This window comes from Littorina saxatilis, linkage group LG1, assembly GCF_037325665.1.
Source record: "Littorina saxatilis isolate snail1 linkage group LG1, US_GU_Lsax_2.0, whole genome shotgun sequence".
NCBI classification, from domain to species: domain Eukaryota; kingdom Metazoa; phylum Mollusca; class Gastropoda; order Littorinimorpha; family Littorinidae; genus Littorina; species Littorina saxatilis.
The window spans coordinates 56,447,644-56,462,121 of record NC_090245.1 but is presented as its reverse complement, the minus strand read 5'-3'; the positions used below and the strand labels follow the sequence as shown (position 1 = coordinate 56,462,121).

The following is a 14,478-nucleotide window of genomic DNA, read 5'->3' as shown; positions in this document are numbered from 1 at the left end:
TACCAGCCCTCTCCCTACCCTCCCTCCCCTCCCCACTCTCTCTCTCCCTCCCTTCGTCTCTCTATATCCCCTTGTCTCTCTCTCTCTCCCTCCCCTGGTCATACTCGGGAGCCTATGTCTGGAACTCCCTACCTACATGCTTAAAATCGATCAGTAACCTTAAAACATTCAAAACACATCTGCAAAAATACATTCAAACATCACTTTAATGTGATGTGCCTGGTTGCTCAAACGTATGTATGCCTTCTATATCCTTCTGAAATGTGCATGTGTGTGTCTTGCGTCAACTTGGTGTGTGTTCTGATCATGTATGGTTGTATTGCCCGTATTGTGATATCTGTATATCACATGTCTGTAAAGAATGATCTTATTCTTATATTACTATTATTGCGTGTGTCTGCGTTTCATCATAAAAAGTTTGTACCTATGTATTCCCATTTCGATTATAACCATTTTGCTTAGATCAGGACTAGCTGTAAGAAAGGTCCTACGGACCTAATGCTATCTTTCCTGTAATAAAGTTCAAAGTTCAAAGTTCAAAGGTCTCGCTCCCTCTCTCTGAGATAAAATGATTGGCTTGTCCCAGCAACCTTCTCCTATCCTCTCTCCCTCTCTTTATCTATCCCTCTCTCTGCACTCCCCTCCCAAATCTCTCTCTCTCTCTCTCCTTCCCCTGGTCTTGCTCCCTCTCGCTGAGATAAAATGATTGGCTTGTCCCAGCAACCTTCTCCTTTCCTCTCTCCCTCTCAAGTTTATCTACCCCTCTCCCTCCCCTCCCCACTCTCTCTCTCTCCCTCCCCTCATCTCTCTATATCCCCTTGTCTCTCTCTCTCTCCCTCCCCTTAGCTTTCCTTTCCTCCTCCTCGCCTTTCTCACCGCCCCCCCCCCCCCCCCTTTGTCATTCTCTCCCCCTTCCTCCTCCTCGTCTCTCTCTCTCTCTCTCTCTCTCTCTCTCTCTCTCTCTCTCTCTCTCTCTCTCTCTCTCTCTCTCTCTCTCTCTCTCTCTCTCGCTCGATCCGGCTTACTTTAAAATCACGACCAAACCATGGTATCCTCCCCTTTCCCAACCCTGCTGCCATGATACCGCCAGAGTGTGCCATTGGTCCTTCCTGAAAATGTACAATAAAATTTACTACAGCAAGTCGATTCTCAAAGAAAGTAAGACTGGAAACCGGTTATTCAAGATCATTTTCTTGTGTACAAAACATGCACAATAATGCACTGAGTGTTGCTGTATACCTCTCTTCAAAAACCACTGAGTATCATGTTCACTTTGATAAAAGGACACAGACAGACAGACAGACAGACAGACAGACAAACACACAGACAGACAGACACACACACACACACACACACACACACACACAGAGTTTCAAAACTCATCTCCAGAGCGAGAGAGAGAGAGAGAGACACACACACACACACAAACAGAGACAACAGACAGAGATATGCATGGACAGGGGCAAATAATTGCAGAGAGAAAGAGAGAGAGAGAGAGAGAGACAGAGACAGAGACAGACAGAGACAGAGACAGAGAGCGAAAGAGAGAGAGATATAGGAAGACTACAAGAGAAAGAGAGAGACAGAGAGACAGACTCTCGGAGAGAGACAGAGAGAGAGAGAGAGAGAGAGAGAGAGGGAGAGAGAGAGTTTGAGAGAGAAAGAGAGAGACACACACACACACACACACACACACACACAGGGAGAGAAAAAGAGAGAGAAGAGAGAGAGAGAGAGAGAGACAGAGACAGAGACAGAGAGGGAGAAAGAGAGAAAAAGAGAGAGAGACACACACAGACAGAGAGAGAGAGACAGAGAGAGAGAGAGAAAGCAGAAAGAGAGAGAGAGAGAGAGAGAGAGAAAGACAGTGAGAGAGAGAGAGAGAGAGAGAGAGAGAGAGAGAGAGAGAGAGGGGAGAGAGAAAGACAGAGAGAGAGAGAAAGAGAGAGAGAGAGAGAGATAAGGCGAGAAACAAAGACAGGGAGAGAAACAGAGACAGAAAGAGATAGATACAAAAAGAGAGAGACAGAGAGAGATGAGAGAGAGAGAGAGAGACTGAGAGAAAGACAGAGGCAGACGGAGAGAGACAGAGACTGAGAGAGAGACAGAGAGAGAGACAGAGACAGAGAGAGACTGAGAGAAAGATAAGGCGAGAAACAAAGACAGAGAGAAAAACAGAGACAGAAAGAGATAGATACAGACAGGTTTCACAGTCTTCAGAGTCGGGTATGTCCCTGACTTTGATATTAAATAAAATGTTTCGTTTTGTTTAGTCGTGAATTTGCACTGGTCTGTGTCGAATGTCTTCGGAATTTACATATGAAAAATAAACTTTGATCGAATTTAAGTCAAGTTTGTATTCCCCACCAGCGAAAAAGGTAGGTCGGTCGTGAGAAATGAGACAGACACGATTTCCCTTTTTAGCCACATTGCAATAGACAAAGGCACCAGTACAAAAACACACAAAGAAATCCAGTGAAAAGTACATTAGAAACCAAAGAACAGAGATAGATGAACACACTTAGTTAAAAAAAACAATGAATGTGTTTATGTTTAGTCGATACAATCGCATGTGAAGTAAACGGTCTTTTTTCTAAATGTGTCTGTCTCAAAAACGTTAATTACAAATCTGTTCAGTTGGAATGGCTGTTAAAAGGTTTGGACGTAACATGCTTTTAATAAGTAGCAATTTCCATCAAATCACAACATGAAAGGTTTTGAAAGGCTAACTACGGCTTATTCTACTTGCGCTTGGTCATTTTGTCACTCGGGCAAGGTGTCTGTCTCATTTTTTCTCACGACCGCCCTGCAGACAAATCGTCTGCTATAACCGCCATACACAGCAAATTGTCATGATGCAACCAATTTTACACTTCCTATCCGTTGTCAGGCAGATAATCAACTGGCTGACTAAAGAATTTTTCGGCATGTGTTTATTTCAGAGCACGTTATTTACTGTCTAGTAACTCGGGCAAGGTGTCTGTCTCATTTTTTCTCACGACCGCCCTGCAGACAAATCGTCTGCTATAACCGCCATACACAGCAAATTGTCATGATGCAACCAATTTTACACTTCCTATCCGTTGTCAGGCAGATGATCAACTGGCTGACTAAAGAATTTTTCGGCATGTGTTTATTTCAGAGCACGTTATTTACTGTCTAGTCACTCGGGCAAGGTGTCTGTCTCATTTTTTCTCACGACCGTCCTGAAGACAAATCGTCTGCTATGACCGCCATACACAGCAAATTGCCATGATGCGACCAATTTTATACTTCCTATCCGTTGTCAGGCAGATGATCAACTGGCTGACTAAAGAATTTTTCGGCATGTGTTTATTTCAGAGCACGTTATTTACTGTCTGTCTCTGAAAACCTTGAATTCTCACGACCGCCCGGCACTATTGACGGTCATTTCTTACCAAATGTTAAGCAGATTCATTTGTAAAATAACAACATTCAGTGACTGTGTCTGATCAACGCCAGTGTTTTTTTTCAATCCTTGAATGCACTGCATTGTGAATGTTGTGGTCAAGTGAGAGTTTTATAGACATCGCCGTACGTTTTTCAACACTTTGATGACGTCAGACAGCAGATTGAAAACGTTCCAACTTGGAAAGAGAGCCAGTCACGATCATATAATCGTAGGGAATCAATAGTTGCTTTGTTTATTAACTTTCAAGTGCTTTTAAAAGTTTGATTTTTGTCATTGTTATTGTTGCATATGTGCGTGCGTACGTGCGCGCGCGCCTGTCAGTGTGGAAGAGTGTAGGGTAAGTGTATCCGATTCCGACCGACTTCGGGGATACCTAAATCCGACCGATATTCCAAGTCACTAATGATGAGGTTCACACGTCATCCCAACAGAAAGAATGCCATTCATACAAGGGCCATTCATGAACGGTTGATGACGCGACGTCACGAACCAATCGTTTCGTCACGAGAGTTAATTGCGTCATCTGCACCGCGGCGCGAAATGTGCCTTCGCCATACATTTCTTGCAAAGGGTGAGATAATTTGATGAACAGAGTTGTGTTTCTTTTACATGGATGTTAATATGTGTTTTTGGAAGAATAATGTTATGGTTCTGACTAAATCTCATTGTACTTTTTAATCGAAAAGGGGAAAATCTTATCGGTCGTGATTAGATACCCAGTTTTTGAGAGAGTATTTAAATCCGATAACAACGCAGATAATACAAAACGCTGCACAAAATCCCAGTAAAACCATTCATTGTTTACGTTTATGACTTGAAAAAAGCATATGAACAAGGAAACATATCAGATGATGTATTATCTAGCTGTGTGTGTGTGTGTGTGTGCGTGCGGCCGAGCGTTGCGCGCACGTGTTCGTTTGTGTGTGTGTGTGTGTGTGTGTGTGCGTGCGTGCGTGCGTGCGTGCGTGCGTGTGTGTGTGTGTGTGTGTGTGTGTGTGTGTGTAAGCGTGCGCGCGAGCGTTGTGCGCACGTGTTCGTTTGTGTTAGCTTATGTGTGTGTGTGTGTGTGTGTGTGTGTGTGTGTGTGTGTGTGTGTGTGTGTGTGTGTGTGTGAGTGTTGATGCTTGAGTGTTGATGCGTGCGTACTTGCATGTGTGCGTGCGAGAGGGGTTGGGTTTTCTTATGTGTGCAGAGTAGTTGTTGTAGAAAATGCAAGACATTAAGGTTCAGTCTGTAGTGGATATACTGGGACAGCGTCCATGTACTATGCCACAGTTCAGTCTGTAGTGGATATACTGGGACTGCGTCCAGGTACAATGCCACAGTTCAGTCAGTAGTGGATATACTAGGACTGCGTTAAGGTACTCTGCCACAGTCTTTGATGACGTCATTTCCGTTTTTGTGATAGTTGAGGCGGACCTGTTAAGTAATCTTTGATTAAGTCGGGACTTTGATATTGCATTTGAGCCAGGTAGCTTGAAAATAAGTGAATTAGTTCGCTCATTAAAATTGTCATCAAAAACGAATATTTCATTACAGATTCAAACACTACTGCATTGTACTTCTTATCTTCTCCTGATTTAAAATATATATATACATATGTTATGTTTACTTTAAAAACGCGTTCAGAATTAAAGAAAACAGGTTGAGTATGCTTCGCGGAGATGAGTGTGATCCGTGACGGTTTTCGGGTATGGTTAGCCGAGACTATCTGAATTTAGTCTCGCCGATCGGACTGTTTTTTTTTTTAGTTTATCCTTCAATTTGATGCCTATAGATTGACTACATGTTTTTATATCGCTTTACGCGACTTGTTTTACATTTCGTCAAGTTATGAAATGTATTATAAAATTTGGTACATAACATTCTAAAAATTGCAAATAACAATAACACTTTTGATTACAGATTCAAAAGTTATTGCATTGTATCCTTTGGATTTCCTGGATCCCAATGTATAAACAGATATGTCATGCTTAGTGTGAAAATCTGCTCAAATGAGAAAAATCGCCCGTTTTGTTCATATGCTTCGCGGAGGCAACCCGTCTCGGTCTTCTGGTTTCGGCTAGCCAAATCTCACTAGCATTGTTAATGACTCGTCCCTGATTCCAATGTTGATCTTTTAGTTTCAAACCAACTTAATGTTTTATTATCGCTTCACATGACTTGTTCTGTATATTTTTTTTCGCTGTCATGATGTCACCATTTAGAGGGTAGGGTTACATTTTCAGGTATTTATTCCCCAAGAATATGCAAAAAAAATTCCAAACTCGTTTTTTTCTATTGGTCAATGATTCTACTTTTTTTTTAAAGTGAGAAATGGAGTGCAATTAACATTGTTACTTTTGAAGGTATGCTCATGACGTGCATCACAGCGAAATAGCAGTTCAGAAGAACGGAATTCCCATAATTAGTCCTTATTTGCTGCTTTTTTCACTGAGCTCGGAAATGATATTTTGCTTGCATTGTTATTGCTTAATTTATTAAAGCCTCTGGACAATATTCTTTTAATAAATCGTTACCCAATTCTGTTTACGTCTATCCCTTTGTTTGATAGAGTACTGTAACAAGCTATCACATTATGTCGACAAGAATGCGTCTCCATACAAGTTTTTGTCTTGATTCCATCCAGGAGGATGTAAGGCTTTAATAAAAACACTATTTCAAAGATCTCTGTCAAGATTGATTTTGTTGAAAAAAAAGGAAGTCTGTGATTGAAGATTGTGAAACCTGCCGGGAGAGAGAGACAGAGAGAGAGAAAGAGAGAGAGAGAGATGAGAGAGAGGCAGGTAGACTACCGCACCATATTACTCCGAGTAACACCAACCTTGCCACAAGCCAGCCCACCCAAAATAGACAGCACCACGCCCACAGTTTTAGCAATGAAACAGCGTAGAGACAAAAGACCCGGCACACGGACACCATTGAGGTAGCTCTTGATCAGTGGGATGCCGCTGCCAGCTGCCGTTGGCTACAAATGCAACAACACCATTTCTGTGAACTTTAAAGGCACAGTATTTCTCATGTAATCAGTTTTGCTCAATATTTCCGATTTCACCAGCTAGACTTTCAGATTTGCTTAAAACATCCCGGCCTCCACTTGGCCACATTAAAATGATCAAATCTGACTGCTTCTTGTTCACAGTTGGAATTTCCTGATGAATTGATTTCTTAAAGCTACTTGCGGCTTTAAAAAAAAATAAAAAAAATTCATTCAACAACAAAATCCCACTCTGATGGGTGGTAGGTTTTTAGAATGTTTCCAAGTGGAGGAACGGTCTCATCATAATAAACTTGGCATGAAGAACTGAAATGGTGAGCAGAATCGTTTACAAAGGAATGCGTGTGCCTTGTGATAACAGACAACTACCAGTTACAAAACAGAAACAATGAAAACTGGATTCACCATAACAGTTGACCTGACCAAAACAAATACAGTGGACGTTTTGACCTCAACGTCCTCATTAGTAAATAAATATAGGAGAACTTAGAATTAATTTTGGGGGCTTAATTTTACTCTGGATACGTTTTACAATGGAATGTCTATGTTCCTCCCCTCCATCCATCCCCAATCCTCTCTGCAAGGATGCTTTCTTCTTCTTGTCGATTGCCTTTACACTTCGAGTCTAGCTCTGAATATAAGCTGGTGGTCTCTTGCAGAGCCTCCACGGGACCATGCAGCTTGTTTTGGAGGGTCGTCGGCCTGGGCCAAGTCTCTGCCCTCAAGGGCTAGAGGCTCCTGCAATCCTGTAGGATGCATGTGGCCTGCGTTGCAAGGATGCTTTTATCCCACATAAAAACTAGGACCGTTCTCTGGTGATGTGCAATCTTAGATGGTCTACAAAGGACGGAAAGTGTCCAAAGAGTCTTATGATTAAAGGACAGCAGCAACTCTGGGCACCCACCTGCACGTAGGTAACGAGAGCAGCGGCCAGGAGGGAAATGCCCAGGTTGATGCCACACCAGATGGCCACAGGTGTCATCAGACAGCCAGTGTCTGAACACTTGTCCAGGTCTGAGTTCAACAGTCAAGGCAACACCCCAATGCATGCATGCATGCAGGGTACGTTTGGGTGGACATGATCAGGGTAAACCCCACCAGGTTTAGCTTTCAACAGGCTCCGTAGGTCATGCAGGGAGATGAAAAATTCAAGTTATCGGCAAAGCCATTAGGGGGGCATGTTCCCGAGTTTTACCCCGGCTTTAGATGATATACACATGTGTATGCGTGTTTAGGTGGTATCAACCATCTGCACTTATGGCAGAGTGACCGATGTGTTTTACGTGCCACCGTGGTGACACGGGGGTGGGGCATGGATACCGTCTCTGAGTCTGCACATAAAGTTTACCCGTTTCCGTCCCGGTACTGTAACACGAAATTTTTACTCCACGAAAAATTTACTCCGGAGTAAATATTTCGTACGAAAATCTTATTCCGAGTACACTTTTTGTACGAGAAAAGAACTCCCCAAGGCACGAAAAAATTACTCCCTCCACGAAATTTTTACTCCCCATTTTTTTTACTGCCAATAAAAATCTCGTACGCAAAAATGGGATGCGGGCGAAGGGATAATGCCAATAAGTGATCTCGCGCACACGAATGTCGCGCTACCCTCCTTCCACCCCTTCCACCACCAAGACTAACAGGGGACAAGGGAGTAAAAATTTCGTACACCTGGCATGGGAAGTTAAATTGCTCGTGTTGGGGTGAAGTAATTTATTCGTTATTTATTCGTCAGGGGAGTAACATTTTTGTACGAAATGTTTACTCGGAACTCACCTGTCTTGGGGAGTAATTTTCTCGTGCAATGGGGGAGTGCTTTTTTCGTAAAGGGAGTAACTTTTTCGTACGAAATGTTTACTCCGGAGTAAAAATCTCGCGGGAGTAATTTTCTCGTGTTACACCGGCCCGGATTCCAACCCGCGACCCAAGGATCACAAGTCTAGTGCTCTAACATCTGAGCTACCCGGGTCCCTAATCATGCAGGGACAATCGGCAATGGCTGTTATGCTCCATGGCCAATGCAATTCTTGTTCTCTCAAGCCTCAGGTGTGTGTAAGGCGTCTCTAAAACTCCAGGCAGTTCCCTCATGAGACTTCAGTTTATCACCTAACACCAGTTCCCTCATGAGACTTCAGTTTATCACCTAACACCATGGGGTCTTAGTGTTCACAACATTTCAAGAGTTTGTGATCATAAACCAAAACTCTGAACAGCATAGATCTAGCTGTTTTGGGTCAAGTATGAACCAGGTTACTAGGTCTAAAAAGTTTCCAGTGTTATTCCTTTTCAAGGGAAATTGGTTGTGTGGGACCTATACTGTTCAAAGAGGCACCTGTAATTACGGTTCCTCTGTAGTATACTACTAATGATAGGATATCCACGGCTCCAAACAAAGGACATAATGATCTCTTGTCACCGAGTCTATAAACTTAGTGCTGTCTATAAACACAGTTTTCATGCTTTTCAAGAAACAAACCATAACCATATCACATTAAATACAATCAAACATAATATACAAAAACATAAAAACATTAAAAAAAACAAAAAAAACACCTGCATCAATTGGACCCTTTAGATTCATTCTAAGGTCGCCAGAATCATTCTCATAATTCGTTTGATTTATTACAAACAACTTATAGTGTGGAAGGATACATTTTGCGATGAGGTGAAACTTCTGGTGGGCCACCAACTCCACGGCGATGTGGACTCCGGCTGCCAGCAGCGAGGTTCCGATCCCCACCAGGAACATCATGAACCATCGACTCACCCACATCACGGCCAACTTTTTCTGCAAACACATTGCAAATGTCAACCCACAAGGTCAAGGATTAATGGCTAGGCATGTAACGAGGTGAATTAGAAGAATGAGAATAAGAAGAAAAGGAGGGAGGGAGGGAGGGCGGGAAGGAGGAAGAGGAAGGAGAAGGGGAGGATGAAGAAGAGAGAGAGGGAGAGAGGTGAGGGGGGGGGGAGAAGGGAGGGAGAGAGAGCTGGAAAGAGAACAGAGAGACAGACAGACACATACAGTTAGAGGCAAACAGACAGTCAGAAACAGAGACAGACAGACAGGCAGACATACAGAAGCAAACGGACAGACAGAAGCAAACAGAGAGAGAGAGAGACAGAGACAGAGACAGAGAGACAGAGATAGAGACAGAGAGACAGAGAGAGACAGAGAGAGACAGAGAGAGACAGACAGACAGAGACAGACAGAGACAGACACAGTCGGACAGACAGACAGAGAGACATACAGACAGGAACAGAGAGACAGACAAACAGACAGACAGATAGACAGGGATAAATGCAGACCGACAGACAGAAACAGGAAAGACATATACAGGGATAGAGGCGGATGGACAGAGGGACCGACAGACAAAAAAGAGACCCACAGAGGAAAAACGACAACAACAACAAACGTGATTGATTACTGGGACTGGGTAGAGAATAGAATCTTGTAAAATACAGAGTAGCTCGGCAAGAAGCTTGACAACAGATTTGGAGAAAAAGGGGGCAGCAACAGAGGGAAGGAGGACTGCACAGTTTTCTCATCACAAGAATACAACAATTGGGTTGAAAGTCTCTCTAAAAAAATTTAACAAACTGAAAGAGAACACATTTAGAGTAGTCTTTAATCATTTTTTCACTGACCTTGGACTTGTTTTTCAGCTTGTTATTTTCCTCCTGAAACAGCTGGCTGTCAATCTGGTCGTAGTTCATACTCTGCAACCAAAGACACATTTGGAGGTTCACATTTTATGATTTTATCGCTCACAACAGACCCCTCTTGTTGGTCATACTGCTACTACAAATACGATTTGTACTTCAGATTTCCTCAAGTAAAAGACCTCTTTTGCAGTTCACATTGTTCAAGAAACAACTGTCTTCCTCAACCCTCAAAACAAAACAATGTTTAAAAAGCTCATGCCGACTTATAAGCCACGCATCGCAGTTTGTATCTTGCATAAACAGTCATGCACAGACATTGCAAGCACATAGTGGTTTTTTTAAAACCAGACAGACAGACAGACAGGACAGACAGACAGACAGACAGGCAGACAGAAGAAATAATACAAAGAAATATGTTTGATACTGTGTGGGGAGCAATGATAAGGCATAGCTAAACATGTATACATACCGCTGGGAAAAAATTAGACAGACAGAAAGACAGACAGACAGACATATCATATAGCATAATAAAACAAAAATCAAAACATAATCTCACCTCCCATTTTGATACTAGTCTTTTCCTGAAGCGGGGAGACTCTTCCCCGTACTGTTTCCATCGCTTGCTCAGATCCTGCCAAATAAAAAACAAGATCACCATGCAGTGAATGATCATGAGAAACACGTGTTGGCTACCTGTGCGATTGGCCCTCGGCCAATGTTCTTACCATTCTTATGACACCTATATATATGTTATCACTGGGCACTTTCCTGTGTCCACTGGCATTGCACTTTCCTGTGTCCACTGGCATTGCATATTAGCGAGTTATTGACGGTTGAAATACAAAAAAAAAAAGAGCAAGAAGATTGGACAGTTAGTCTAGAAGATGAATATTTCCCAAATGACGGCGCTGATGCTCAAAAATTATTCTGAGAAAACAGCGTCAAACATTTTCAAAATGGTGTCAAATGTTAATAAAATAGGCTTACGTTGAAAACGATCATTTTATTGAAAGAAAAAGGTTGACAATGACAAAAAATACATTACACAATGATTCTATGGTGTTCAAAGTACCTAAAAATGCCGAGAACCCACGACACGTTTTTTTTAACCAAAATTCCGTGCCATCTCTGGCCTTAAACTAAGTAAGCAGTGATTTGGTTTGTGTGGGGATGACCGGTCATGTTTGATTAGCAGTGGACCTGTACTTCCGTGGTTACCTCCTCACAGAGCAGCACCCATTGACCGGGAAGGTTTATTTTAAAATCCTTCGAAGATGGAGTACGGCTGCCTATATGGCGTGGTGACTGAAAGAGGTCGTGCACGCAATCTTTCCATGAGGACGATAGAGTCACCTTCTCTGTACCAGTTGTCCCAGCGAGTGTTCGGCGCGGGTACCCTCAACAACATGAACAACAACAACAACAACAACAAAACAACAACAACAACACAACAACAACAACACACCTGTGCGCAAGACGCACAAACAAGAGAGAAAACCTTCTTACAGAAAAAGATGTAGAATAACTGTAAACAGTGCTGGAACTGTAGACATGTAGCAGGTCTACACGGGAGAACTAAAACAAATCATCACAGTTTATTTTCGGCCCTAACTTGAACATGGCCACCTGAAAACGCCCTGCCCCCTGCATACCCACGTAATACATGTACTGCAAACCTGTTTATGTGAAGACTCTAAAGTTGAGTGCACAAAATAATTTTGCACAGATTAATGTTATTGCTTATTAGTTCTATACGAGTGTTTGGGTGTGCTTGGGTGGCGTGGATGTCTTAACCGCAATGCCAGGGTAAGTTCCCAACCTTGGACAATACAATATTCTGTATTCTGTCATTTGAAATATTTCTTCAGATGGAACCTAGTTTGAGAGCTCAGTCGCTGATGACTACAGGGAGTTGTCCAGTTGTCCAGTCTCTACCACCTGAGTCTGTAAAGTTGTCCCGTTGTAACACGAGAAAATTACTCCCACGAGATTTTTACTCCGGAGTAAACATTTCGTACGAAAAAGTTACTCCCTTTACGAAAAAAGCACTCCCCCATTGCACGAGAAAATTACTCCCCAAGACAGGTGAGTTCCGAGTAAACATTTCGTTCAAAAATGTTACTCCCCTGACGAATAAATAACGAATAAATTACTTCACCCCAACACGACCAATTTAGCTTCCCATGCCAGGTGTACGAAATTTTTACTCCCTTGTCCCCTGTTAGTCTTGGTGGTGGAAGGGGTGGAAGAAGGGTAGCGCGACATTCGTGTGCGCGAGATCACTTATTGGCATTATCCCTTTGCCCGCATCCCATTTTTGCGTACGAGATTTTTAGTGGAAGTAAAAAAAAATGGGGAGTAAAAATTTCGTGGAGGGAGTAATTTTTTCGTGCCTTGGGGAGTTCTTTTCTCGTAACGAAAAGTGTACTCGGAGTAAGAATTTCGTACGAAATGTTTACTCCGGAGTAAATTTTTCGTGGAGTAAAAATGTCGTGTTACACCGGACCTAAGTGTCTTGGTGCTCTGTATGTCTAGCGGTACCTCCGATAAGACTGAAGACATTCTTGTGACCAGCAAAAAGCCTACGGTGCAGGTGTCTTCTCCTGGCCAGTTTGGTCAGAGACTGCAATCTCTGGTTTGGTGACATTCAAGAACAGTGTCCCAAATAAACCCCTCCGTCACTTTTGTAGACAAAAGGACAACAAAAAGCGTCCTTCATTGGGAAGTGTGCTATCATCGGAGACGCCTCACATCACACCTAGTCACTATTGATGCACGTGTGGCGGACTCACCGAAGTCTTCTGAAGAGCATGTCGGAAGGCCAGGGGTAGGAAGATGTGCGACACAGCCGATACAGTCCAGTGCACATTGTACTCCACCGACCGGTCCGCAGGTTTTCTCGCGGCTCTGCTGTCCTCATCGTCCGATTTGGGAAGGTCTGCGGGTAGGATGCGCATGACTGTCCGCAGTGACATCACACGGCTATGACGTCAACATTCGCCATTGCTGCGTCACGTCCCACAAGTTAAGTATCGCAGGTCAGCTATTAACATCAGGTGCTTAAATACAATGTTGCTTCGGTTTTCAGTGTTCAGCACAGAAGTTCGAAAGATACACTACAACATCAGTGTTCGTGCGCTCCAATTACTGAGCTGACGTACTCGGTCTCTCACGGCCTCGTCAGTCTTGTCCGGCGGCAGTGGTCTTTCTAACCAAGTCTAGCTGTCCAGGTAGTTTCTTTCTCTATTGGTGGACATGTCCATCGGTTTTTCCTAAACCTCCACACGTACAACGACCAAAGACACGCCGGGGTCTTTTCAACGAAGTCTACTTGACCGAACGGTCTCCTTTTCGATCGGTGAGAATGTTTGACCGTCCTTTCTAATTCTCCACAGCAGGACCACACTGTCTGGCTTCAGAGCAAGTGAGCACAATCCACAGCGAGAACCCGCCGCCACCTCCCACTCCCACGTGTATTCTTCCCACGTCGTCCTGTTGTTACTAGCCCAGCACTCAACCTGTCAACCTGGATTGTCAGGCATCCGGACTCTAGCTCTCTTTTCCTTGCTGCTTTTTTCTGCACCTCTGATTCAATGATAAGAGCTGAGTGCGTCCGTCAACAGGCCTTATTATTATTTTCGTTATTCAGTTACCTCACAGTAATGTGTGTGACGGTTTTCTTTTCGGACTTGCGCCGGAAAAACCGCACTGCTGACTTTCCCTTGCCACCGAGTAACAATGAATTAATACTTGACTGATTACACCCTCAACACTCTGACACCGACACGCTTCTTTCTTACAGTTTCCTGACAGAATCGTGTCTTTATTTACTGAAGATCAGCTGCTCCCATGTGGCGCCGGAACTCGAACTACGAAAACAACATGTGTCTGTAAGAGACTCTTTCGTTCTAGCTTCCAGCGGTCGTTGACTGGCTGTTATGTTCCAAAGTTTTCAAAAACTGAACCTAGATGTGTAGCTGTCATAAATGTGATCCCAAGCATCGGGCTAGTACGTGCGGCCTGAACAACGCATCACCAAATCACCATGTTCATGGACACTGCACATACTGTGGGCAGTGATGAAGCAATATACTATTAGTTCTCACATCCTGCCCGAAATATTGTCTGGCTCCTATGCCCCGAACGTAGATTTGTAGCCGTCAGAATTAGAAATGAATAAAGGCGTCATCGGACTAGTTCGTTAGGCCTTAACAACGCCGCATTGCCGCATCACTTTGTTCATGGATACAGCACGTATGAAGCAATATTAAATCCAACATTCAGCGGTTCTTTGCCTGGGTGATACGATCCAAAGTCTGCACAACCAGGTCGTAGAGTTGTAGCCGTCAGATTTAAAGCATCGGGATAGTACGTGCAA

General features: G+C 43.4%; 1 protein-coding gene across 6 annotated transcripts in view; it reads right to left on the bottom strand.

The window, feature by feature from the left end:
- LOC138974707 (H(+)/Cl(-) exchange transporter 7-like) overlaps nt 1-14,478 on the bottom strand; it is a 139,627-nt gene that overhangs the window by 18,745 nt on the left and 106,404 nt on the right. For all 6 annotated transcript variants that reach the window (XM_070347435.1, XM_070347441.1, XM_070347430.1 and 3 more), the window contains exons 3-8: nt 10,657-10,731; nt 10,083-10,154; nt 9,087-9,222; nt 7,336-7,445; nt 6,258-6,401; nt 1,026-1,109 (exon numbers count right to left, since the gene is read on the bottom strand). In XM_070347435.1, coding sequence (XP_070203536.1) covers nt 1,026-1,109; nt 6,258-6,401; nt 7,336-7,445; nt 9,087-9,222; nt 10,083-10,154; nt 10,657-10,731 — 621 coding nt within the window. The remainder of the gene's footprint in view (nt 1-1,025; nt 1,110-6,257; nt 6,402-7,335; nt 7,446-9,086; nt 9,223-10,082; nt 10,155-10,656; nt 10,732-14,478) is intronic.